The following is a 22,978-nucleotide window of genomic DNA, read 5'->3' as shown; positions in this document are numbered from 1 at the left end:
GATTCCGGGGGTTGCTCAGAGCTTTGGAGCGGCGCGTTCGCAGGCGCCCGGGCGGCTCGGATGCCGTCACCCCAGACCCTCCCCTTTAACCCCCTTCCCCCCTCCAGCGTCCGGCCCGGAGGGGGCTGTCCCCGGCTCGCGTCTGGGACGGGTCTCCGGGTCCTGGTCCTGCGGTGCTGCTGGCCGAGGAGAAGACACTGGAGAACTCCCGCGCAGGGGTGAAGAGTGGGAGCCCACCCTTTGTGGGGTGCGCTCCCCCCACCCACTCCGGGCCGCCGCGGCACCACCCCGGGCCCCGCCCAGGCCCGGCCGCACCGCCCACTCCCCTTGGTCCGGCCGGGAGCCCCGGGGGCCGCCTCCGCCGCCCGAGCGCCCGCCATGCGCGCCGCCCCGGCCGCCCTGCTGCTCCGGCTGCTGCTCTTACTGCGGCTCCCGGCTGCGGGCGTCGCTCAGCCGCCGTCGCCCGCCGTGGTCCTTGCCATCCTGGCCCGCAATGCTGAGCACTCGCTGCCCCACTACCTGGGCGCCCTGGAGCGGCTGGACTACCCCCGGGCCCGACTGGCCCTCTGGTGAGAGAGACCCTGGCATCGGTACCCACTGGGCGTCTGCCCCCCGGCCCCACCGACAGCTCCTGCCCCAGATGGCCTCAACTGCCCCCTGTCCCCAGACAGGCTCCTCCCCTCCCAGATGGGCCCTCCACAGCCCCAAGCCCCCCAGGCAGGACCCTGTACCCCTTGGCCCTGCAGACTGACCTCTGAGTGCTTACGTTGACCCTAGGACACCCACCCTGGCCCCTGCTCCTCCTCTTGGGACCTCCTCTGGATGTAAGCTGGGCCCAGCTTACAACTCAACCCCATGGGGCCTGTGGTTGGCTTGACTTGGAGCGCAGCAGACAGGAGCAGCTGGCGCCCCGGGGCCAAGGTGGCCGAGATCAGCAAGACTGCGAGCTCTTGGGGAGCAGTGGGGATGCTGTCAGCCCTGCAGGGGAGTCAGACTCGCTCTCCCTCCGGCGGGGCTGCTTCCAGCCCCTGTCTGTAGAGGGGTGGTCCTACCCCCGCCCCCCAGTGTCCCTCCTCCCCAGGCGTCCTCACAGGGCTCTGGACTCAGAGACTGCAGTCTGTGGAAGCCAGAACAGGGAGGAGTCCCAAGCTGAGGTTGGGGATAAACTGAGAGAAATGACAAACTACCCCTCACAACACACCAAACTTGGGCTAGGGGCGGAGTCGTGGCCTGGGGAGGCCGCCCACAATTACCACATTTTGGGAGTTCGTAAGTTCCCACCCCTGCAGGACTTGACACGTAGTTAGTCTTCACTCCTGGGCAGTTGGCTTAAAGGGGCAGTGCCATGTAAAGCCTGGGCTCCCATCTAAGCCCCCCGTCCTGGCTCAGCCATGGGGGCCTCTCTCATAGGACTGGAGAGGGCCCCTCAGCACTTCCCAGGGACACCCAGAGCGTGGGGGCCCTATTACAACCTTTGGGCTGAGAGAGGCAGCAGCGTTCCTGTCCAGTCCTGACTCAGAGAGGGGGAGGGGCTGACTTGTGGTCCCCCCGCAAGGAAAGTAGGCAACCAGGGACTGTGTGCGTGCTTCTGAGCTGAGGTACTTTTCACCTTTCCAAATGCTCTCGCGTTTTGTCTCAGCCCTCCAGGCTGCTTCCAGCCTCAGAGGACATCTTATACTTACAGAGGGAGAAAGTGAAGCCCAGAGAGGTTCGGAAATTGCCAGGGGTCGCACAGTGGGTCACAGGCCCGTGATGGGGACCTGGCTGCCTGCCACCTACTGCCATGGCGCCCGGGAGAGGCCAGCCTCCAGGTGTTGGTGCTCCAGGGGTCAAGGCTGCCTCAGGGGCCTTCGGGGGCTGTGCCTCTCACTCTCCTTCCTCCTGTGTCCCCAGGTGTGCCACGGACCACAACGTGGACAATACCACGGAGATGCTGCAGGAGTGGCTGGCCGCCGTGGGCAGTGACTATGCCACCGTGGTCTGGAGGCCCGAGGGGGAGCCCAGGTGGCGACCTGAGGGGAAAGGCTCTGGGAGGAGGGGCAGTAGCTGCCACTCAGACAGGGAAAGGGACAGCACAAGCCACATCTGCAGGCCAGGGCCCTGCCCAGTCCCCGCAGAGAGGGAGAGGCGCCTACCCCGTGGGATCATCTCATCCCTTTACCCCCTCAGGTCGTACCCAGACGAAGAGAGTCCCAAGCACTGGACCAAAGAAAGGTACCAGTTTCTGATGGAGTTGAAGCAGGAAGCCCTGACCTTTGCCAGGGGCTGGGGAGCTGACTACATCCTGGTAAGAAAGCCTGGCCTGCAGTTGGGCTTCCCATCGGTGCTGGTATCTGTCGCCGACAGAAAATTCAGTGTGACTTAACTTCCTGTAGGCTGGATTCTTCCACTAGCAACCTGGGTCAGAAACCAGACCAGATATTGATCTGGGATCCCTATGCTTAGTACCTAGTATCAGAGTAGATACTAAGCCTGGGTCTCTGAGGTAGATCCCAGTATATGCTGAGCCTAGTTCCCTGAGCTAGAGCTCTGAGTAGGTCTTTGGATCTGCTTCCTAAGTCAGATCTCAGATGAAGTTCTTAAGTCAACAATTTAGGTCTAAATCTGTGGACCTGGTCCCTGAGCCAGTGCCTCAGGCTGGATCCTTGGTCCAAACACAGATCTCCTGGTTTGTAGGCTAGACCTCTCTAAGGGCCCCTCACTGGATCCTAGGAGCCACTCTGGGTCTCTGGCAATCTGGAGGGATCCCTCAGTGATCCCTGGGGGACTGCAGCCCAGCCAAGGCTGGGGCCCGTGACATCCCCCTGCCCAAAGTTTGCAGATACAGACAACATTCTGACCAACAACCAGACGCTGCGGCTTCTCATAGAGCAGGGGCTGCCCGTGGTCGCCCCAATGCTGGACTCTCAGACCTACTACTCCAATTTCTGGTGTGGGATCACCCCCCAGGTGAGCCGGGGGCGGGGGCCTCGAGGGGCTCGAGGTCCTGGGAGAAGGGGCATGAAGGGCAGAGAGCCTGAAGCCCTTGGGGTCTGTGGGCCATGGCAGGGAGCAGTGTTCTGGGGAGGGGGGGGGCCCCCTCACAGCTCAGAGCACCCTCTTCCCCAGGGCTACTACCGCCGCACAGCCGAGTACTTCCCCACCAAGAACCGCCAGCGCCGGGGCTGCTTCCAGGTCCCCATGGTCCACTCCACCTTCCTGGTTTCCCTGCGGGCAGAGGGGGCAGCCCAGCTCGCCTTCTACCCACCTCACCCCAACTACACCTGGCCGTTCGACGACATCATCGTCTTCGCCTTCTCCTGTCAGGCTGCTGGTGAGGACGGCTCTCCTCGAGCATTCCTTGGAAGACTCTAGGCCTTCGCACATGCTGTTCCCTTAGCTCCGCATGCCCTTCCGCACCCCACAGTTCGTCTTGTTAGCTCTTGTTTGTCCTTTGGGTCACAGCCTTTCTTGAGACCGCTGCTCCAGTGGATTAGATCTTTCTTCCGGCCGTCCCCATCATGGCACTGTCACGTGTTCCGTCATTAGGCAAATGTTTATGGAGCACCTGTCATGTGCCAAGTACTGGAGAGAAAGTGATGAGTAAAATCAAGCAGCTCTCTCTCTCCTGGAGCCTCTCTTCCTGTCAGTCAAGGGAGCACACGAATCAGTGTCCAATCACAACGGCGACAGGAAAGAGTTTCTTGATCGTAGGTGTTCTGGGAGCTTAGAGTAGAGTTGACCTGGTCAGGGAAGGCTTCCTGGAGGACGTGGACTTTGGGGCTGAGATTTAAAGTACGGTCAGGATTAACAAGGCAAACAGAGCAGGAAAGGGTATGTCAGGCGGTGGGCCCAGCAGGTGCAGAGGCCCGTGGTGGCAGGGGTCACAAGAAGGAGGGCGGCTGAACACAGTAAGGGTGTGGGGCTTGGTGCTGGCCGAGGCAGGTGCCAGCCAGTGTGGACCTGACCAGCAAGTGTCTGGACTTTAGCCTGAGAGCACTGGGCAGTCAGAGGATCCCCTGTTGGGATCTGAACTCTGAAAAGATCGCTCTGGTGTTGGGAGTTAGTTTAAAATGGAAGTTACTAGAAAGTGTTTGGGTTTAGATGGGATGAATCCAGTTCCGCAGAAGAGTTGAAGACAAGATCAAAACAGAGACACGAACGTTGGAGTGAGGTTCTCGAGAAGGCGCCAGAGGGTGGAATTGGGGGTGTGATTGAGGGGTGGCAGGGACGTGAATGAAGACTGTCCGCTGCGTGGAGGACTCTGCTGGCGGTCGGAGTGACGCTTTAATCCAGAGGTGCTGCACCCGCGCAGGCGGCGTGTGCGGGGCGGCCAGAGAGGGGAGCGTTGGCATCGGCTTTTTGTGCATCGGGTGTTGGTGACATCTGCAATGCAGACGTGCACGGAGGGGGGGGAAATCAGGTGTAAAAGGCGAGTGAAGGTGAAGCCAACACATGGAGAGAAAATGAGCAGGAGCCAAAGTCCTTTCCCGCCGCGGCCGCCGCTTCGCGCCAGCCGCTGTTCGCTGGCCGGCGGTCTGCAGGAGGTTAGCGCGCGGTGGTCTTGTGTCCATCTTTTACGCTTCCGGCACCCAGCTATTGAGCTCACGGTCTGTAGAAAATAAAGAGTAAATAAAGAAGTATAGTAAAGGTGACGAATCTCGAAGAAATAAAAGGCCGCCGGTTGCCAGTGGGGGCGGCGTGGAGGGGAAGGGAGGGCGTGCGGAGTTAAGTGCGGGGGGTCTGGGCAAAAGGGGGCGGTGCTAGGTGCTGGCTGGCCCTGGGCCGAGGCGGGAGAGGTGTAGGGGGTGGGGCAATGGCCTCCCCTGGCTGTAGTCACCCTGGAGGTGGCCTGCTCCTGCGTCATCCTGACCCTCCGAAGGCAGGGGCTCCGTCTCGCTCACCTCCATCGCCCCGGCAGGTGCTCTAGACACGTCTGTTAAATGTATTAATCTTGGCAGAAAGCTCCTCAGGTACTGTTTGAGCAGAGCCCCTTCTCTGTCCCATCCCACAGGTGGAGACACTGAGTCCCAGGGAAGACTCACACTCTGGGGCACTGGCAGGACAGCTGGGGTCTGAGAGCCCCGCCCCCCACTCTGGCTCTCACGCGGCCTCTCTCCACAGGGGTGTCAGTCCACGTGTGCAACGAGCACCGTTACGGGTACATGAACGTGCCCGTGAAATCGCACCAGGACCTGGAGGACGAGAGGGTCAACTTCGTCCACCTGATCTTGGAGGCGCTAGGTGAGGGCTGAGAGCCGGGCGCCCGGTGCGGCCCCCGCTCCCTGCCTCCCCATGCGCCCCTTCTCCTAGGCCCCAGACATGAGTGCGCAGCGGGTTCGGGGTCCCAGCCTCGCCCCTAACCCATTCCCTGGCTCTGGGCAAGTCCCTTTCTCTCCTGGGCCTTGGTCTCCCCATCTGTCCAGGGGAGGCAGATGGATTCTGTGATGTCTGAAGGCCTTTCCTGCAGGGCGTTCTGCCAAGGGGGCAGGAATGGGGCGGCTAGGACGCCAGCGTCACTGTCGGCAGGAGCCTTAGGGACTCACAGTTGGGGGTGCTTTCCTCCACAGTGGATGGGCCCCCCATGTGGGCCTCGGCTCATGTGTCCCGGCCCCCAAAGAGTCCCACCAAGATGGGATTCGATGAGGTGAGTGCCCCCAGCCTGCAGGTCTGGGGTCGGGAGACAGGAGGGCCTCCCCTCCCTGGCACCCACTCCGTGCACCCACTCCGCGCACCCACTCCGCGCACCCACCTCCCCCGCCTCCTCCAGGTCTTCGTCATCAGCCTGGCCCGCCGGCCAGACCGCCGTGAGCGCATGCTGAGCTCGCTCTGGGAAATGGACATCTCTGGGCGGGTGGTGGACGCCGTGGACGGCCGGTGAGCCTCCCCGGGGCAGGGGCCCTGGGCGCCGGGGCGCAGTGCGGCCCATCGTTGCTCCTGACGTGGGAGGAAAGCAGAGGGATGTGTCGAATGAGTTCCTTGTTCCAGGAGGTATTCAAGCAGGGCCCGAGTAATTCTGTCGCAGGGAGTCCCCGGGGGAAATCAGGACCAGGACGGGATGCGCCACCTCAGTCCCTGAGGTGGGGAGGGGAACACAGCGGTTAAAGGCCCAAAATCTGGGGCTCCTTAGCTTGGGTCCCAGCTCTGCCACTTACCAGCTCTGGGACCTCGGCACATCACCCCATATTTCAACCCTGTGTGTAAATGGCCAATCAGGGTACCTTCCTCTTGGGGGTTGGTCAGGGTTTGGGGAAGATTTAGCCAGGGCCTGACACAGTAAGTATTCCAGAGGTCAGGTGTCTTCATGATTATTATCAAGGTTCTTCTTCTCCGTCAGGTCCCTGATGGATGGGGTGGGAGCAGACCAGTCACGCTCCCCGGGGGAGCCTGGGGTTACGAGGCCCCACGTGCCCGCCGTGTACACCCCCTTCTGGCTGCAGGATGTGCACCCTTTGGTTGGGCCTCTGCCGTGTTCCCCACATTCATCCTTGGGTGCACCCCTCTCAGGCTTCCTCCCACCTCCCTGCGCTGCCGCCCCCTCCCCCGAGGGTCACCCCTGCCTGAGGTGGCTATGGTTCCCCCCAATCTGGCCACCGATGGCTTCAGACCACATGGCACAGTAACAAGGCTGAAACCTCCTTCGAACCAGACTCTAGCGTGACTGTCACCAGCACGCACTGGCCAGGCTTCCCTGGACGTGTCCCCAGAGGGCACCTTGCACCCCGTCACACCCGTCTCCCGCAGGATGCTCAACAGCAGTATCATGCGGAGCCTCGGCGTGGACCTGCTCCCTGGCTACCAGGACCCCTACTCTGGCCGCACGCTGACCAAGGGCGAGGTGGGCTGCTTCCTGAGCCACTACTCCATCTGGGAGGAGGTGAGGACCCCGCCCCTCAGCCCACACCCTCCGGGAGAGCAGGGGCCACCTAGGCACTGCCCTGCGCCCAGCCCTCAAGTGACCGATGGGTGACTGAATGCATTAACAAAGCCACAGCCAGCAGCCTTACACCGCCTCTGTGCTCAGCCCGATACCTTATTCATTCTGCAGTTTCTAGTGAGCACCTACTGTGCGCTGGGAGATATCCTGCTCTGAGAATACAGAGGTGAACAAGATCAATACATCCCCGCCCTCCTGGGGCCCAGGGACCTGAGGGGAAACAGAAATGGAGAAAGGACCGAGCTTGCACAGAGCGGAGGTGCACAGGCTGTTCTGGAGTGTGGACCGGCCTGGTGTGGGGTCAGGCTGGGCCTTGCCGTTGACTGGTGGGGAGAAGAGCCTCCTTGGCAGAGGAAAACTGGGAGCAAAGGCCCTGAGGCAGGAGGGAGCTGGGTGCGTGAAAGGCCCGCTCCCCTCTGTGAGAAGCCTCGGCCCAGGGGCGCGAGGGCCTCCGAGAGGCTACTGCTTGGAAGGACCAAGGGACTGACCTCCAGGGGCCGCTAGAGGCCACTTGCTGGGTACTGGTCCCCGAGGGGCGCCTCCTCTAGGAAGTGATGCGCAGACTCACTCCTCGTTCTTGTTTTCTGCTGTAGCCAAGACAGATGCGCGCGAGCTTATGTTTCTGTTTTTTTTCCTGCTGTCTCTGAGCTGATGGAAGGATGAGGAACATTTACTGAGCTCATTTCACGTTCTTTTCACATTTCCAGAAGTTCCAGAAAGTTCTTTTTGTTAGGGATGTTGGGGCTAGGGTGTCCCCCACCCCCGCCCAGCCCAGCTTCCTTTAGGAAAGTTCAGGAGGCCGAGCGAGGTGGGGGCGCAGGCCCCGGGGTCCAGCCCGTGCAGGTTCACATCCTGGCTCCGCCACTTCCCGGCCGTGTGTCCTTGGACAAGTCCTTTCACCTCCCCTTGTCTCTGTGTCCTCGCTGCTGTACAGGGCCGTCGCGTGCGCTGCCTCCTGAGGGTCCCTGGAGACAGGGAGTGGCGCCCTGGCCCCTGGGATGTAGCGCTCAGCGAAAGCAGCGCAGGTTCCGATCGCCACCATGAGTCTCCTCGGGGAGCTCAGCGGGGGCCTGGAGAGCCACGAATGCCGGGGCGAGGCATCGGGACTTCAGACCCCAGCTGGTGGGAGCCCCCCGCGGGCTCCAGGGCAGATGAGCAACGTGGCCGGGCTGAGCATCTGGCATATAAGTGAGGACAGGGAGAGGGTCACTATCGGCCGGGTGGACGGGGACAGCTCAAATCTAAAGAGCCGCCCCGCCCCACTGCCTACCACAGGTGGTTGCCAGGGGCCTGGCCCAGGTCCTGGTGTTCGAGGATGACGTCCGCTTTGAGAGCAACTTCCGGGGCCGGCTGCAGCAGCTGATGGCAGAGGTGGAGGCAGAGAGGCTTCCATGGGACCTGATGTAGGCAGCCAGCGCCCAAGGGGCAGGGGAGAGGAGCCGCACCTCGGGGGGTCTGCCCCCTCCTGCTTGGAGCCTGGAGGATGGGGTTGGGGGAGCGGTCATCTGACACACTGGGACCTCTAGTGACTCTTAAACTCTTGATGTTGCGGGCAGTTACCTTGGCCGGAAGCAGGTGAACCCTGAGGAGGAGGTGGCCGTGGAGGGGCTGCCGCACCTGGTGGTGGCCGGGTACTCCTACTGGACACTGGCGTACGTCCTGAGCCTGGCGGGCGCCCGCAAGCTGCTGGCCTCCCAGCCCCTGCGCCGGATGCTGCCCGTGGACGAGTTTCTGCCCATAATGTTTGACCAGCACCCCAAGTGAGTCACAGGTTGGGGTGGGGCAGGCTCGCCCCGTCCCGGCAGCCCACCTCGGCAAGTAGTGAGTCCCCTGCTGGGCAGGTGGGGAGACTGAGGCTGACAAGGCTGAGTCACTTCTCCAGGTCACCAAGGAGTAGCTGAGGAACCCATTTCCCAGGCGTCAGGCCAACCTAGGTGTGAATTCTCTGCAGCCCGTGTGGTTTTAGATGAGTGACTTTTCTGCTCTCCATCAGTTTCCTCATCTGGAAAATGGGGAGAAGGGAAACCCTGCCTCTCGTGTTTGTTGCGAGGTCTAGTTAGGGAGGGCAGTGAGGTGCTGCAGGCAGGTGAGGTGCCAGGCTCCGGGCTGGCATGAGGTCTGGGTGGTGGGGTTCGCCTCAGCCCCCTGAGCTGTCCTCCTACCTCACAGCGAGCAGTACAAGGCACACTTCTGGCCGAGGGACCTAAGGGCCTTCTCGGCCCGGCCCCTGCTTGCTGCCCCCACCCACTACGCGGGGGACGCAGAATGGCTCAGCGACACGGAGACGTCCTCACTCTGGGACGATGACAGCGGCCGCCTCATCAGCTGGACTGGCTCTCACAAGACCCTGCGTGGCCCCCGCCCGGACCTGGCTGGCAGCAGTGGGCACAGCCTCCATCCCCACCCCAGGGACGAGCTCTAGGTGAGTGCGGGGTTGGGAAGAGGCCCCCCGCCTTGGGTCCTCAGTTTTCTCTCCTCTCTGGCCAATTCTGCTTCTGGGTCCTTTTTCCCCTTCTCAGGCTGTCTCTCTCTTTCTCTCTCTCCCCCTCCCTCTCTCTCTCTGGCTTTCTTTCTCTGTCTCTGCATTTCTCTATCCACCTGTAGCTCTCTCTCTGTTTCTCTCTTTGTTTCTCTGTACCTATTGGTGTCTCTCTGCCTCTGCCCGCCCGCCTCTCTGTCTCTGACTCCCTCTGTGTGTGTTTCTGTCTCTGCCTCTTGCCGTCCGACTCCAGCTCTTTCTGCTTTCTTCCGTGGCCTCTGCTGTCCCACCAGGTCCAGGCGGGGACTCCAAAAGAATGTTCAGGAGCAGGCACAGCTGTCCAGGGAGCAGAGGTGGAGATTGCTGGCGGGAGCTGCCACCAGGAACCACAGACCCAGTAGAGACCTGGCTGCCACCTTAGGCATGGCCGCTCTGCCCTCTGGCCCTGGGAGAAACCACTCACAAATGGGTGCCCTTCCCTGAGGTCATGTAGCAAAAGGGCAGGGCCTGCAGGCCCTCTTACCCTGCCGGCCTGACCCGCGGCCTGGGGTGGGAAGGAGGGAGGCTCCCCGGCCTTCAGTTTCCAGCTGGGCGGACACAGGAGCCTTACCCTCCCTGAGGACCCAGCTGCTGGGGCCCCTCCACTCTCTTCTACCTCCACCTTAGTCCCTACCCCCAACTGGAAGCCTGGTCTCACCTGCCAGGGCCCACACTCTCCCCTGGCCAGTGGGAAATGCAAGAAGGTGGGAGGAAGACCCCGCACACAGTAGGTCCTCAATAAAAGCCGCCTGGTGTTCGCACTTTATATTTTTTAACTCATGGCTGAGCCTCTTTGCTTGTCACTAGGTCTGGGATCTGTGGATGAGCAGTTGGAGAGACAAGAGGGGAGGGCAGCCTGGAGGAGGAGTCAGGCCCACCTGGCATTATCTCCTCAGTCTACTGGTTGGTAAAGCGGTGAGAAGAGAATGCTCACCCATTGGTACTGTCATGGTCCTTGTCGGCCTCGCCTTGCTGGTCAGGGTGGGCCCAGGCCAGACCCAAGGCTGCTGATGCCTTCTGCCTTTGGATCTTCACTTGTGCAGCTGGAACCCCTCCGCTGGGGGCGGCTGGGGGAGATCCAGGCCTCCCCTCCAGCATGAACCAGTATGGCCGCCAGAGGGCGCTAGGTGGCAGAGCCTGGACCTTGTGGGCCAGAGCGCCCTCTGCTGGTCAGGGGCGGAAGACGGGGAAGGGAGCCCGGGGCATTTGGACTCTGCGTGAAGTGAGGGTTACCAGCAACAGCTCCGCGTTCTGGTTTTCTTTCTGCCCTTCTGCTTGGGAATTGCCGGCCCTCCTCCCGCGCCATCCACCACGCCCCCTCCCGTCGTCAGGCTTCTGGGCCTAGCAGCTGTCTCCAGTGCCTGCACTCAAGAGCTGGAGGCTGCGGGAAGGTGGCCCCTTGCCTTGGCCTGGCCGCCTGGGCCTCCACCAGCGCAGGACTGTGACACTGGCAGCTTCCAGTTTCCTTCTTCAGAGGCGCTCCTCTCCCATGGCGGCCCCTTGACTTGGTCATGAAAGCACTTGGGTCCTGGCAGAGTCGGTCAGGCACCCCCTTGAGGGCATGGGGTCTGTTGGTGTGGCCTTGGTTCTGGGACTTGGTACGGCTGTGAGAAGGGCTTAGGGCCAGAGCTGGGGATTGGTGCTTTGTTCGTTCCAAGGGTAGAAGCCATTGATTCTGGATGGCTCTGGCCTTGAGCAAGTCACTTCTCTTTAGGTTTAAGGTGGCCCCTTCATTCTTTAAAATAAACATTTATTGAGCCCCTCCTATGGGCCAGGTTTAGGCACTAGGAATGCAGCAGTAAATAAAACTCACGCACACACACACACAGAAAGTCCCTGACCTCATGGAGCTGACATTCTAGTGAGGGCCACAGACAAAAACAAATAATTAAATGCTGGAGGGTAAGTGCCACAGAGAAAAATGAGGGAGGAGATGCCAAGTACGATCTGCAAAATTAACCTCTGAATAAAGACTTGAAGGAGGTAAGGGGACAAGCTTTGGGGACATCTGAAGGAACAGCCATTACAGGCTGAGGGAGCAGCATGTGCAAAGGGCCTGAGGCAAGAGCAGGACGGGCAGGTTTAAATGACAGCAAGGAGGCTGGTGCGGCTGGCGCAGAGTGAGCAAGGAGGAGCCAAGGTCTGGAGATGGCAGAGCCAAGGTCAGGGCCAGAGCAGTAAGGACCTTGCAGGCTAATTTAGGCTTTACTCTGAGATAAGGGTTTGAGACAGAAATGACATAATTTACCAGTATCACCCTGGCTACTGTACTAGAATGAACTGTAGGGGGGGTCCAGAGTGGAAATAGGGAGACCGGTTTAGGAACCATGGTAATAACAGGCGAGACAAAATGGTGCCTCACACCAGGGTGGTGGCAGTGGGGGTGGTGAAGGTAAAGCCCGACACAGGAGGTGGCTTTGCAGAGGCTGAAGCCACTGCTCCTGGAGCCACCCTGCCTAGCCTCGTGGGGTCAACCCCGCTGTGCTCTTCATTCTTCGACGTCCCTGGCGAGCCCTTGGGCCTCATCTTCAAGCTATTTATTTGCAAAGTGCCAAAGGGAGCAGAAAACTTTCATGCTCTGAGCACAGGGAAGAAAGGATTTGGTTATGAAGTTTCTTGTTTTCACCGAATTATTCTGGGACTTACGTGCCAGGGTGGTGACTTCACACGCCATACGGGCACTGGCGGCAAGTCCATCCACGGGGAGAAATGTGATGATGAGCATTTCATCCCGAAGCACGTGGGTCCTGGCATCGTGGGCATGGCGGACGCTGGACCAACATAAACAGTTCCCGGTTTCTCACGGGCATGGCCAAGACCGAACGCCTGGATCGCATGCGTGTGGCCTTGGGCAAGGCAAGAAAGGGCACGCAAACTGTGGGAGCCGTGGGGCGCTTCGGGTCCAGGAATGACGAGACCAGCGAGAAGGGCGCCACCGCTGTCTGCGGACGATGCCGACTGACCCGCGTTTTATCTCAACCGCCCGGTCATCCCTTCCACAGCTCGGAGGAGCGCCCCTCCCTCACCCCGCCTGCTCGCCACAGCGGATAGTGTTTGTGTTCTCGCTGCATTTCTTCGGGTTCTGTGTTTCCCTTTTCTCCCTCCAAGTCTAGCTCAATTGAAGAGTTAAGTTTATAATGATGAAATGAAAACTAAACAACAACAACAAAAAAAAAAAAAAAAGAGGAAGAGAAGAAGTTGAGGATGACGCCAAAATTTTTAGCCCAAATTACCAAAAGAATGGAACTGCCCTGAACTGAAATGAGAGCCGGCGTGGGGCTGGCGGGGGGCAGGGCAGGGCAGCTTTAGACGGGCTGAATTTGAGCTCCAGGTGCAGATGACAAGTCGCGCGTGGTTGGACGTAGACCCTGGGATTCGGGGTTCAAGTCTGGGCTGGAGGTGGAAGCTTGGCATCCTGTCCTGAGCCAGAAGCCCCTGGCCCCACACTCACCACACGCTCCATCCCTGGGGACCTGGAGAGCTCGTTAAAATGCGGATTCCTGCCCTCTCCTGTCTCCCTGCGGTGAGGTTTTTGAACCCGATGACCACGCCAGGTCATTCTGAGGCGGCGGCAGGTTTGGGAGCTACTGCTAAGACTACACGCAGTGAAATTTACCTGGATGGTTTTTGACAGTGTGAACAGTCCCGTCACCACCACTACAATGCAGGTATGGAATGTACACAACTAGATTCCCGCCCCCCCCCCCCCATTTCCCTGGGCCACTCCGCAGTCAACTCCCCGCTCCCACTCCAGCCCCCGGAAACCCCTGACTTCTTGTTTTCTGTCCCCATGGTTTTGCCTTTTCCAAACCGTCATCCGTCATCCGGATGGGATCACACAGTATGTGGCCTTTTGTGTCTGTCTCCTTTTATCCAGCGTCATGTTTTATTTGGAAGTTTTGTACAAAACCGAGCTTTAATATCTTCCCTAATACTTTATACTAGAGTTTCTCATTTTGATATATATCATGAAAAAAATGTATTATGAAATTTTCATTAAGACTTCCAAGTGCTTCCCTCCCCAATACCCTCCAGACTACTCTGGGTCATGGTGTGCAACTATCTTGACTTTCTGTGGGTACCTTGCTAAGAAGGTTGGGCTGTCTTGCCCTGAGGCACACCTGCTGCTTGGAGCGGGGCGTGGATGACAGAGAAAGTGAGCTCGTGGGGACAGGACCAGTGGGCAAGATCCGTGTCTACCAACCTCCCTCCTGGCAGACTGCTCTGCCCCCCGACCCCAGGAGGTACGATTGTGTGCTAACCAAGAGACAAGGGACTTTCCTATGAGTAAATGGAAGTAGCTTTTGGGCATTGGCTTTTTGCCAACTGTTTTGCCTGCTCAGAGAGCTTTTTGTCTCCTTTACAAGCTTCTCAGACGAATTATGGATGCCGAAGAGCCCTCCCTGGATGGTGGTGGTCTCTGCAACCTGGGTGTGGTCGTACTAGCCACAGCATGGACCCTGGGGTCCGACAAAGCTGGTTTGAGTTCTATCTTGGCCCTTTCTAGCTCTGTGACCTTGGGCAAGTGTCCCGACCTTTCTCTAGCCTCAGTTTTCTGCTCTGTAAAAAGGGGTTAGAATTCGTGCCAACCTCACTGGATGTCGTGGGGATTCATGAGCACAGAGGGAGTACTGCATTGATGGTCACCGGCATCACGGTGACCTTCCAGACAGTGAGAGTGGATCAGGATCAACGTGGGAGGTCTGACTGAGTCAGAACAAGGAGTAGGGGCTCTGGGAACAGATGACCTGACCGCTGTGTAACTGCCACTGAGCCAGGTCCTTCTCCTCTCTGTTTACCCCTCTGGAAATTAACAGGCATGGCCAGATTAGCCCTCCAAGATCCTTCCCAAGGGTCTGGGAAGTGGTTCTCAATCTTTAGAGTGCCCCTGAATCGCCTGGATAAACTATTAAAACAGATTGCTGGGCCCCACCCCCAGAGTTTCTGAGTCAATAGGTCTGGGGTGGGATCCAAGAACTTGCATTTTTAATACGTTCTCTTAGTGATGCTGATGCTGTTGGTGCAAGGACCATAAGGACCACACTTTTAGAACCACTGGTTTGGGCAACTGTAGATCCGAGACTGTCAGCTGAGCCTGGCATCCGTCCAACCTCAGAGACCCAGGACCAGTGAGTGGCTGGTCGAAGTGTCCAAGAGGAGCCCAACCTTGACAGGGCCTGGGAGACTTAGCTCTCCCAGCTCTTCCTTCTCCCCAGGGCGGTGCTGTGACAGTTGCATCAGGCTCCTGGAGGAGGTGCTCCTGGATGGAAATAACTGGTAATGAGGCCCCTCGGGCAGATGGAGAGGCTGGAGCCTGAGCCAGAGGACTCAGGGGCCATGAGTTCCGCGTAGGGCTGGGACCCAGAGCTGGAGCGGCAGCTGCTTCTCCACCTGTGGTTACTTCTAACGAACGTAAGACACCTATGTTCATTGTTGAGATTTGGAAAAACAGAACAAGAGAAATAAACCACCAGTGTTAACATTTTAAGACAGCGTCTTCTGGTTAAAAAAAAAAAAAAATTAAACCTGTTATTTCTTAAGTTGGGCAGTGGCCCTTTAGTGTCTAGTTTCTGATACATCTTTAAACTGAACATCTGCACTGCCGTGGGCTCATATGCCGAAGTTTGAACCCCCAGGACCTCAGAGCATGACTTTATTTGGAAATAGGGCCATTGTACAATGTAATTAGCTAAGAGGAGATCATACTGGAGTAGGGTGGGCCCCTGATCTGGTATAACCGGTGTCCTTATAAAAAGGGGGAATTCAGACTCACACACACATAGGGAGAATACCACGTGAAGATGGCGTTCTGCTGCCAAGAAACTTCCAGAAGCCAGGAGCGAGGCCTGGAACCGATCCTTCCCCAGCACCTTCAGAGGGAGCATCTCCCGATGACACCTCGATCTCAGACCTCCAGCCTCTGGAACTGCACAACGATACATTCTATGGTTTAGGTCTCTCAGTCTGTGGTACTGTTATGGCAGCACTAGCAAATTTATGCTCACTATATACTCTCTTTTGAACATATAGTTCACAGTGAAAATAAATTTTTAAATATCAAGAATATATAAGAATAACGCCAGAAATACCCATGTACTCTCGACCTCACATTTGCAGTCTTTTTTATACCCACTTCTCTCCCTAGCCCCCAAACTAATACATAAGCTCAGTTCCATTCAATGACCTGTTTTTCCATCCGGTATTTTACAATGATTTTCTCCAACGAGTTTTTAATCTGGTGGTTTTTTTTCTGAGTAGAAACTTATTCTTTGGCAAAAATGCTTATATATTACAGAAATGTACAAGTGAAAATCTCCCCTAAGTCTACCTTCTGGAATTCAGTATGTCTTTCTCCAGATTTTTTTTTACATGCATATACTAATATACTCAGGTTATTTTCATGCGGAAATGACTTCATGGTCAACTTACAGTGGCATGTGTCTTACAGGTGACTTACAGCCTGCCTTTTTTTTCCTTAGCTGTGTTTTGGAGATCTTTCCACGTCTGTCTTATTTTTACTGGTTTTATAATATTCCCTTGAATGTGTGTAACATGACTTATTAAGCAGCTGAATTGACTTTTTTGGCCTCCCACAAACATTAGTCGTTTTAATGAGGCCTCAGGTTTACAGACCTGTGAGCTAGTATCTGGGATCCATGTTTCCCCTGCTGCACCATAACTAATGTCTCTTTCCAACTGAACCAACCACTCATCCTTTACCAGATTCCAGACAGAACTCATATGCATAGGGTGTGCATTGACAATAAATGCATATTGCCTATTACTTACTAATTGGCTTTTGCTCCAAACCCCTCAAAGTTTCCTGGTCCTCAAGTCTGGACCATGTGATTTCTTTTTGCTTGAGCCTCAGGCAAGCTTGAGAGACTTTCTCCCTTTCCCCTGAGTCTCTCATTCCCTTCGGAAGTTCAGGAAGGGTCCGTTCAAAAAGTACATTGAAGTGGACGTGGTTCCATGGTATAGAGGTTAGCACATCTGCTTTACACTCAGAAGGTCCTGGGTTCATGCCCCAGTGGAGCCACAGTCCATGGTCTATGGCCACGCCACCCTGAACAAGTCCAATGTTTGATCTTGGAAGCTGAGCAGGGTTGGGTTTGGTTAGTACTTGGATGGGAGACCACCTAGGAAGACCAGGTGCTCTAGGCATAAAAAATAATAAATAATAAAAAAGTACATAATAATATCTCCTTATTATTCTGTTAAAATATGTTCCAAGATGTGAAATTACCAGGTCAAAAAAAGGTGTGGGGTTTAAGGCTTTAGATATACAATGCCCAATTGTGAAAAGGTTACTTCAATTTTTAAACCTACCAACCATGAATGAGACTGCTTGCTTCCCAAAACCCTCGTCACTGCTGGTTATTACCCTTTTTCAAAAAGTGGCCATTGCTGGTCAGGCTCAGAATGGTTTGCATTCAAAAATCAGCCCAGCAATCCAAAGTAATAGAATAACTCAAGTTCTTCCATTTTTCAAACATCACAAAAGGGACAGATACCCAGACCACAGCTATACTTTCAAAAAGTCCTCTTTTCTTCCCCTACCCATATCTTTTATGCATTACAGGTGTCCCGGTGCCCCAAATTCAGCACCCCTCGCCCCAATACCTCCCTGTTCTGTCTTTTGAAGAGCTTTTCACCTCCTCCTTCCTACCCGGTGTGTGTGCGTGCGTGTGTGTGTGTGTGTGTGTGTGTGTGTATGTGTGTGTGTGTGTCCTCTCAATCTGCCCATTCTCAGATTCTCCATCACAAAATCCCCAAAGAACTGCACAGGCAGGGAAAGACCTCAGATGGTGGGGAGGAAACAAAACTATACAGGGAAATCCACCAGTGGGTAGTAAGGGGAAAGCTTTAATTATTTTATCTGGTTCCATTAGAGTGGCCCGCCATGGGCTCCTTGAAGACTGGTGAGGTGTGTTAGTGTAGTGTCCCTTGCACTGGGCTTAGCACATAGTACGGAATTAATATTGCTTCAATGAAGATGGGGGCACTGACAAATTCTGTCTTTGAGATAGCAAGAGACATTTTACAGAGATGTCTCACTTAGGCCCAGCAGCAAGACGTTTATCTTGAGTAGCAAGGACACCTCTTCCTCTGAAGGGGGACTTAAGAGTGGGATAAGACAAAAATGAGGGAGGGGTGGAAGGAATCCCACTGAATGGCTTTATTTTTCTGTATGAAAAGAGGGAGCTGGAGCGTGGGATAGGGAAGTGGCAAAGGTTTGGAAAAGCCCACACTGGGACAAATGAAAAAATTACTGGGCAGTGGCGAGGGCTCAGCTGAGGGTGGAGGTAATGATTTGTGGGTTTGGTCTTTGCAGAGCCTCAGATGGCTGGGTTACAGGGACTGGGGATCCATCATTTATTCAACAGGGAGAAAATGAACGGGTCAAAGGGAATAGAATGCTCCCCAACACCAAAGAATGAATATGGAAGGCATCAGACTGTGAGAGCAAGGCAGAAAAGCGGGCTGTTTGGAGGGTGGGGAGCTGAATTTAAAATTTCTGGTAAACCGGTTGTGTGACCCTAGGGGTGTATATCTGAGGTGCGGGGGAAGGACAGAGAGATGAACAGGACAAAGAACTGGAAGCCAGCTGGCCCCTGAGGATGTCGGAATCTCCCACAATTCAGGGCGGCACCGTGAGCCACGTGACAGCCCCCCATGATTGGCTGACAGCGAGTCATAGTTGAGAAGATGGCGGCCGAGCAAGAACCTCATCAGAGTAGGTCTGTACACACAGCGGCATTGAGTGTGCAAGAGGGCAGTGAGGAGCGAGGGGAACTCGGGCCCTTCCTCCTGTTCAGACGAAGACAGGCGATGTGGGACGGTGACAGTCCGGGTGGTGTGCATCGGCCGGCTCCATCTCTGCACCCCCAGCAGAGGGGAGACGCGGCTGGATTTCTAGAAGCAGGGCGCAGCCCTGGCCACGAACTCGTTCCGTGCCCCGTCTCTGAGCCCTCTTTCCTAAAACGTACCAAAGGGAAGGGGTTAGAGCTGTGGCGCTCCTCCGAGTTCTGGGACTCGAGGAGGACCAAGGGCGGCGTAAAAATGGCGGAGGGGGGATAGCCGGGCCTTGAACTGTGGGTCGCACCGGGGCAGGGGCCGCTGGTGGCATCGCGCGTCTCCATGGTGACGGGCAGCGTGGCCCGGAAGCGGGCGGAGCTTCGTGCGGGGCGGGGCATCTCTGTGACGCCAGGGGCTGGGCCTAAATGGCGAAACCGGAGAGGCTCACGGCGGGGTTTGAACTGGCCAATGGGCGAGCTGCCGACCGGGTGTCGGAAAAGGAGGCGGAAGCGGGGAGGAGCCGCCGCCGGAGCCGGACCACATCCGCCGCGGCGTCTCCATGGCACGACCCCGGCCTCCGACTTCAACGACTTCATAAGGAGGCGTTTCTGGGCGCAGCCGTGTCGCTCTTGGTGAGAGGCCGTCGGCAGGCAGGGCCCAGGGCGCTCCCGTGTGTTTCGCGGCGGCCGCCGGGCCGGGTCCGCACGGGCGGACGGCCCCGCTGGGGTCGCTGGCTCCCGCCGCCCGCCCCCCCGCCCCCGCCAGGTCGCCCGTACCTGCAGCCCTCTGGCGCGCTCGTCCCGCTCCTGTCAGAATCTGGCCCCCGCCCCGCCCACCGGCGCGGGCCTGCTCCCGCTAACGGGCGGGCGGACTGCCTCCCTCCTCACCTGGCCACCGGCGGGGCTCGGCTCGCTCCTCTGCTGCCCTCCAGCAGGGCTTCTCCTTTCTCTCTATGGGCAGAAACTGGTCCCCTCCTGCCTGCTGGTGGGTGGTCGTCTCTTCTTCCGCCGACGGAGACTGGCCCCAAGCCCTCTTGCCCGCCGGTGGGCGTAGCCGCATTCGCCCTTCCCTCCCTGCGGGCCTCGGCACGGCAGTTATTTGTCCGTAGCAACCGTGTCCCCGGGGACCGCTGAGGGCCCCCAAGCCCGCTGGAGCGGGTTCACCCGTGTAGGGGCCCCGCCCCCGTCCCTGCACGACCCGGCTTCTAACCCGCTCTAACTCGGATATTAGGTCCCATAGGTCGCTGCTGCGCCCGGGAGGATTTTCCTTTCGCCGTCGGGGGTACCCGCTTGCGGCGGAGCGCCCCTTTCTAGCCGGAAGCTTCCGCCCCTCGCCTTCAAATACTATTGGTCCTTTCCCGGTATCTATTCAGCCGGGAACGCCCCTTCTCCTAGGAGACAGTTGCTCTGGCCCCGCCCCAATATAACCCCCCTACCTCCCAGCTCCCTGCGCGGGTTCCGGCCCTTTTGGGCCCACTTGGGGCCAAGCGGTTCTCTCCCTTCCTCTACGCAAGCCAGCAGCACCTCAGGTTTTATCCCTGGTGGCCATCCACCTTTCCTCCCTGGTGGGGCCTGAACTTGGCGGTACTTTCCCTCGAAGTTTACCCCCGCCCACCCCTTTCCTCCCTGGGGAGGGGAGCTCCCACTGCGCCCCCCCCCCACCCGCCTGCCTACCGGCCTCTGCCCCCGGGTCGCTCAGCCTCTCCTATCTCCCCCCACTTTGGCAGGACAGTTGCTGTGCGACTTGGACAGTAGAGAGGAGCGCCTCCCAAGTTTTCATCTGCCACCCCCAAAGCTTCCACCCTCCTCCCCCTCAGAGAGGACGTTTGATGCTGGGCCCCTGAGATTCTCATTGACAAGCCCCTCTGGGTCCCCCTGAGCAGAGTCTGCTGACCCATTTGCCCACCTTTGCGGCTTTGATGCTTAGTCATGTCTGCCTCATCCTCAGGCGGCTCCCCCAGGTACTGCCAATGTGGGGGGCGCCTCCTCCAGAGGGCAGGGAAAAGTAATCTGGGGCTCCCAGGCCAGGCTCGCCAGAGGCTTTTTTCCCCAGCTTCCCTGTTCAGTGTACTGAAAGTCTGGACCAAAATATTTGGAAATCACTTTTAAAGGGAAGGAGGAAAAAAATGCAGACACACAATCCCAGCTGTGCACCCTTCTCTCTCCCTCTCTCCTCAGGAGGTTCCTAGCAGCAAATGGGGTCACCATTGTTGTTTCAGTGGATTACTAGGCTCAGACCCTTTTTGAAAAGAGACCAAGTGTAAAATAATGGTGATGTAGGAGGTGGATACAGCAGTTAGCAAGGTGTTGATGGACTCCAAATGGGTTAATGGGCAACCACTGAGGGAGACATTATGGGTGTCTACTGGCTCGAAGTGAACAGAAATGTCCTAAGGAGGAAGAAAAAACTGTCTAACCAGATATGGCATTTCTTGCCTAAATGATGAGTAGGGCTCAATTTTTTTTTTTTAATCAAGATGTGATATACGTGTAGCAAAATTATGTTAAAAGGCTCAAGAATTCTTATATTGCATTTTTATGTTACATTATTTTCTACAAGTTTTTGTGGGGTGGGCAAAGTCATATTTTCAGGTTATCAGGAGGCAGTGGGATAGATCAAATAAACTTTTCAAGTCCCTTCCCATCCTGGAATTCTCAGATGTACTGCTGCCAAATTTTGGAGGTTAAACCTATATTTGCAAATCTGATGATGGGGCTGTTTATAAGCAAGATGAATTTCACATGGTATAAAAAAACAAAACAACAAAAATAACCTCGTATCTTAGGAGCTTAAAGATACAAGGTTATCAAGTGGAATCAGCAAGTGGAATATTTTAGGAAATAGTTATTTTCATCCCGATAGTTGAATATTTATTGATAGTTAATTTTTTGCATTCAAGTCACAGGAACTTTATTCCTGAGCTTGTCTTTTTATGTCAGTCATTCACTGAGCATATTTCTCCAGGGCCACCTTCTGCTCCAGTCACATCCTGGGCGCTTTCACCGTTAGCCACACTAATACCTTGGCTGTTGCTCATGCGCTGCCTGCTTGTTGTCACCTGGCAAGATGACAGCTGGGCTTTTCAGCAAAAGGTCACAATACGTGTGATGCGATGGCAGCTTAAAAGGCCAGCCCTGTGAATGCCCATCACCCCTGTTTCCATCCCAATGCAGGGCACACCATGGTTGTTTGGTGGCTCGTGTAAGGAGCCAAGTGATTCCAGACTGGTTCTAGTCATCAACTTGTTACTCACCACATGTAGCGTACAATTTGGGAGATCCAAGGAATAGAAGAATCCTGCTTTTCTGCTTGTAATCTGGTTCTTGTGCCTGGGTGCAGGTTTCCATCGTGTGGGAAGAACGGAGTAACAAGTCTCACGCAGAAAAAAGTCTTGAGGACACCTTGTGGCGCACCCAGTGTGACTGTGACGGTAGGTGACGTGCACACAGAGCAGCCCTCCGGTCTGCAGCCCTGCCAAAAACGCTTCTGCACATTTTTCCCAGGAGCTGCGTTACCTTGCTGGCACCATGGTGGCTGGGCATTCTGCTAGGTGCCTTCATGCAGATCCAGCTGTTTGTGTTTTTTGTTTTTTGTGGGTTTTGTTTGTTTGTTTGTTTGTTTGTTTTTGCTTATGGTGAGGCTGCCGGGTGTGAGGAGGTTGTCTTAATCCTTCCGGACAAATTCCAAAAGTCTTCAGAACATATTTAATAATATGTTCTAAGTAATAATAATTATAATGAAGAAGAAAAGAAAAAAGATTGGGGAGAGGACAGGTACCGATGGTTGGTGAGGGTATGTAGCTGGGATTTTGCCTTGTTTATATTTTCTTTAGAATCTGAACAACCTCGTTTCGGCATTTCCTCCAGCTCTCTGTTTTCCTTGTCTCTTACCCACCCGGCGCCTGATTTCTTTTGCACCCTATTCATTTTGTGTGCTTCGTGTGCTTCTTGTGCTTCCCGTGCTAAGACGCATGCCCAGTTCCGATTGTGGCATGGAAGGATTCATCTGCTTCCCAGCTGTGCTACACTAAGTCTAAGGAGGAGCTCTGCGTTCCAGCAGGCTGGGATGGAGATCCAGCCCTGAGGACCCTGGGGCCTGCGTTTGGGCTCTGGCAGACCCCTCTCGTTGGACCAGAGTCTCTCTGGTGCTCTTCAGTTGGGATCTCTGCAGGAGCCTGCTGAATGGCACGCCCTCCTTGATTCCTGCCTGCATGCCATAGTTAGTAGCCGTCCTGCTCGCTTGGTGGCTAGGCTTTCAGTGACTCCCAGAGGCTTTGAGCTCTGTTTTTTATGCCCAGTTTACTCATCCACAGATCAGCCTTTTTTGTGTTGCCCTCCCCGGCCTGCCAGAAGCGAACCATGAAGGACCGCTCTTCAACTCCCCCCTTACATGTTCATGTGGATGAGAACACCCCTGTCCACGTCCACATAAAAAAACTCCCGAAACCATCAGCGACCACCAGCCAGGTAGGAGCATGCCAGTGGGGCGAGGTGAAGGCTCTGGAGCCGGGCGCCACCTCCCAGCTCGGCCTCCTCGTGCTGCTCACTCCAAAGGTTTGAGAGACAGACACACTCGCTTTCGGAGGTCAGTTGCCTGATTAGAAGGTAGGCAGGACTGTCATCCAGAAATGGCAGCAGTAGCCTTAGTCAGAAGAGGCTCCCTTCAGAGTTGGAGATGGATGCCACCAGAATGACGCCAGAGCCAGCCATGTGGGGGAAGTGACCCTGGGTTTGTCCCTTTCCACA

The 22,978-nt window shown here is 56.4% G+C and overlaps 3 protein-coding genes across 17 annotated transcripts in view; 2 read left to right on the top strand and 1 right to left on the bottom strand.

Moving 5' to 3' along the window:
• Positions 1 to 280: 280 nt before the first annotated feature.
• On the top strand, positions 281 to 10,210 carry CERCAM (cerebral endothelial cell adhesion molecule). Of its 2 annotated transcripts, XM_036238933.1 has the most exons (14): positions 491 to 569; positions 778 to 1,708; positions 1,894 to 2,004; positions 2,170 to 2,287; positions 2,815 to 2,949; positions 3,109 to 3,313; positions 5,104 to 5,223; positions 5,550 to 5,626; positions 5,750 to 5,856; positions 6,724 to 6,856; positions 8,192 to 8,319; positions 8,473 to 8,676; positions 9,086 to 9,338; positions 9,689 to 10,210. In XM_036238933.1, exons 3-13 carry the CDS (start codon positions 1,931 to 1,933, stop codon positions 9,336 to 9,338), a joined length of 1,554 nt encoding a protein of 517 aa, XP_036094826.1. In that variant the 5' UTR covers positions 491 to 569; positions 778 to 1,708; positions 1,894 to 1,930; the 3' UTR covers positions 9,689 to 10,210. The 2 variants fall into 2 exon arrangements, with proteins under 2 accessions (XP_015981761.2, XP_036094826.1); XM_016126275.2 differs by lacking the exon at positions 778 to 1,708 and having other exon boundaries at positions 281 to 569.
• A 3,088-nt stretch (positions 10,211 to 13,298) lies between these two features.
• On the bottom strand, positions 13,299 to 19,615 carry LOC107500890. Of its 4 annotated transcripts, none has more exons than XR_004956280.1 (3): positions 19,121 to 19,615; positions 15,208 to 15,360; positions 14,724 to 14,855 (listed from the first exon to the last, which is right to left on the bottom strand). XR_004956280.1 is itself a non-coding variant. In XM_016126586.2 (2 exons), the coding sequence occupies exons 1-2, from the start codon at positions 16,456 to 16,458 to the stop codon at positions 14,672 to 14,674; spliced, it is 924 nt and encodes a 307-aa protein (XP_015982072.2). In that variant the 5' UTR covers positions 16,459 to 16,503; the 3' UTR covers positions 13,299 to 14,671. The 4 variants fall into 4 exon arrangements, 1 of the variants encoding a protein (XP_015982072.2); XR_004956281.1 differs by having other exon boundaries at positions 14,757 to 14,855; positions 15,227 to 15,360; positions 19,121 to 19,614; XM_016126586.2 differs by lacking the exon at positions 19,121 to 19,615 and adding an exon at positions 16,224 to 16,503 and having other exon boundaries at positions 13,299 to 15,360.
• Positions 18,702 to 22,978, top strand: part of ODF2 (outer dense fiber of sperm tails 2) — a 29,745-nt gene continuing 25,468 nt past the window's right edge. For 2 of the 11 annotated variants that reach the window (XM_016126392.2, XM_036239025.1), the window contains exons 1-3: positions 18,702 to 18,865; positions 21,573 to 21,663; positions 22,583 to 22,699. In XM_016126392.2, coding sequence (XP_015981878.1) covers positions 18,702 to 18,865; positions 21,573 to 21,663; positions 22,583 to 22,699 — 372 coding nt within the window. Of the gene's footprint in view, positions 18,866 to 19,959; positions 20,194 to 21,572; positions 21,664 to 22,530; positions 22,700 to 22,978 lie in introns of those variants that run through there. The other 9 variants (XM_016126329.2, XM_016126357.2, XM_016126349.2 and 6 more) reach the window with 7 other exon arrangements.

Source organism: Rousettus aegyptiacus, unplaced genomic scaffold (assembly GCF_014176215.1).
Source record: "Rousettus aegyptiacus isolate mRouAeg1 unplaced genomic scaffold, mRouAeg1.p scaffold_m13_p_3, whole genome shotgun sequence".
Taxonomy (NCBI): Eukaryota; Metazoa; Chordata; class Mammalia; order Chiroptera; family Pteropodidae; genus Rousettus; species Rousettus aegyptiacus.
The sequence above is the reverse complement of the archived record's forward strand: the minus strand, read 5'-3'. Positions and strand labels throughout refer to the sequence as shown.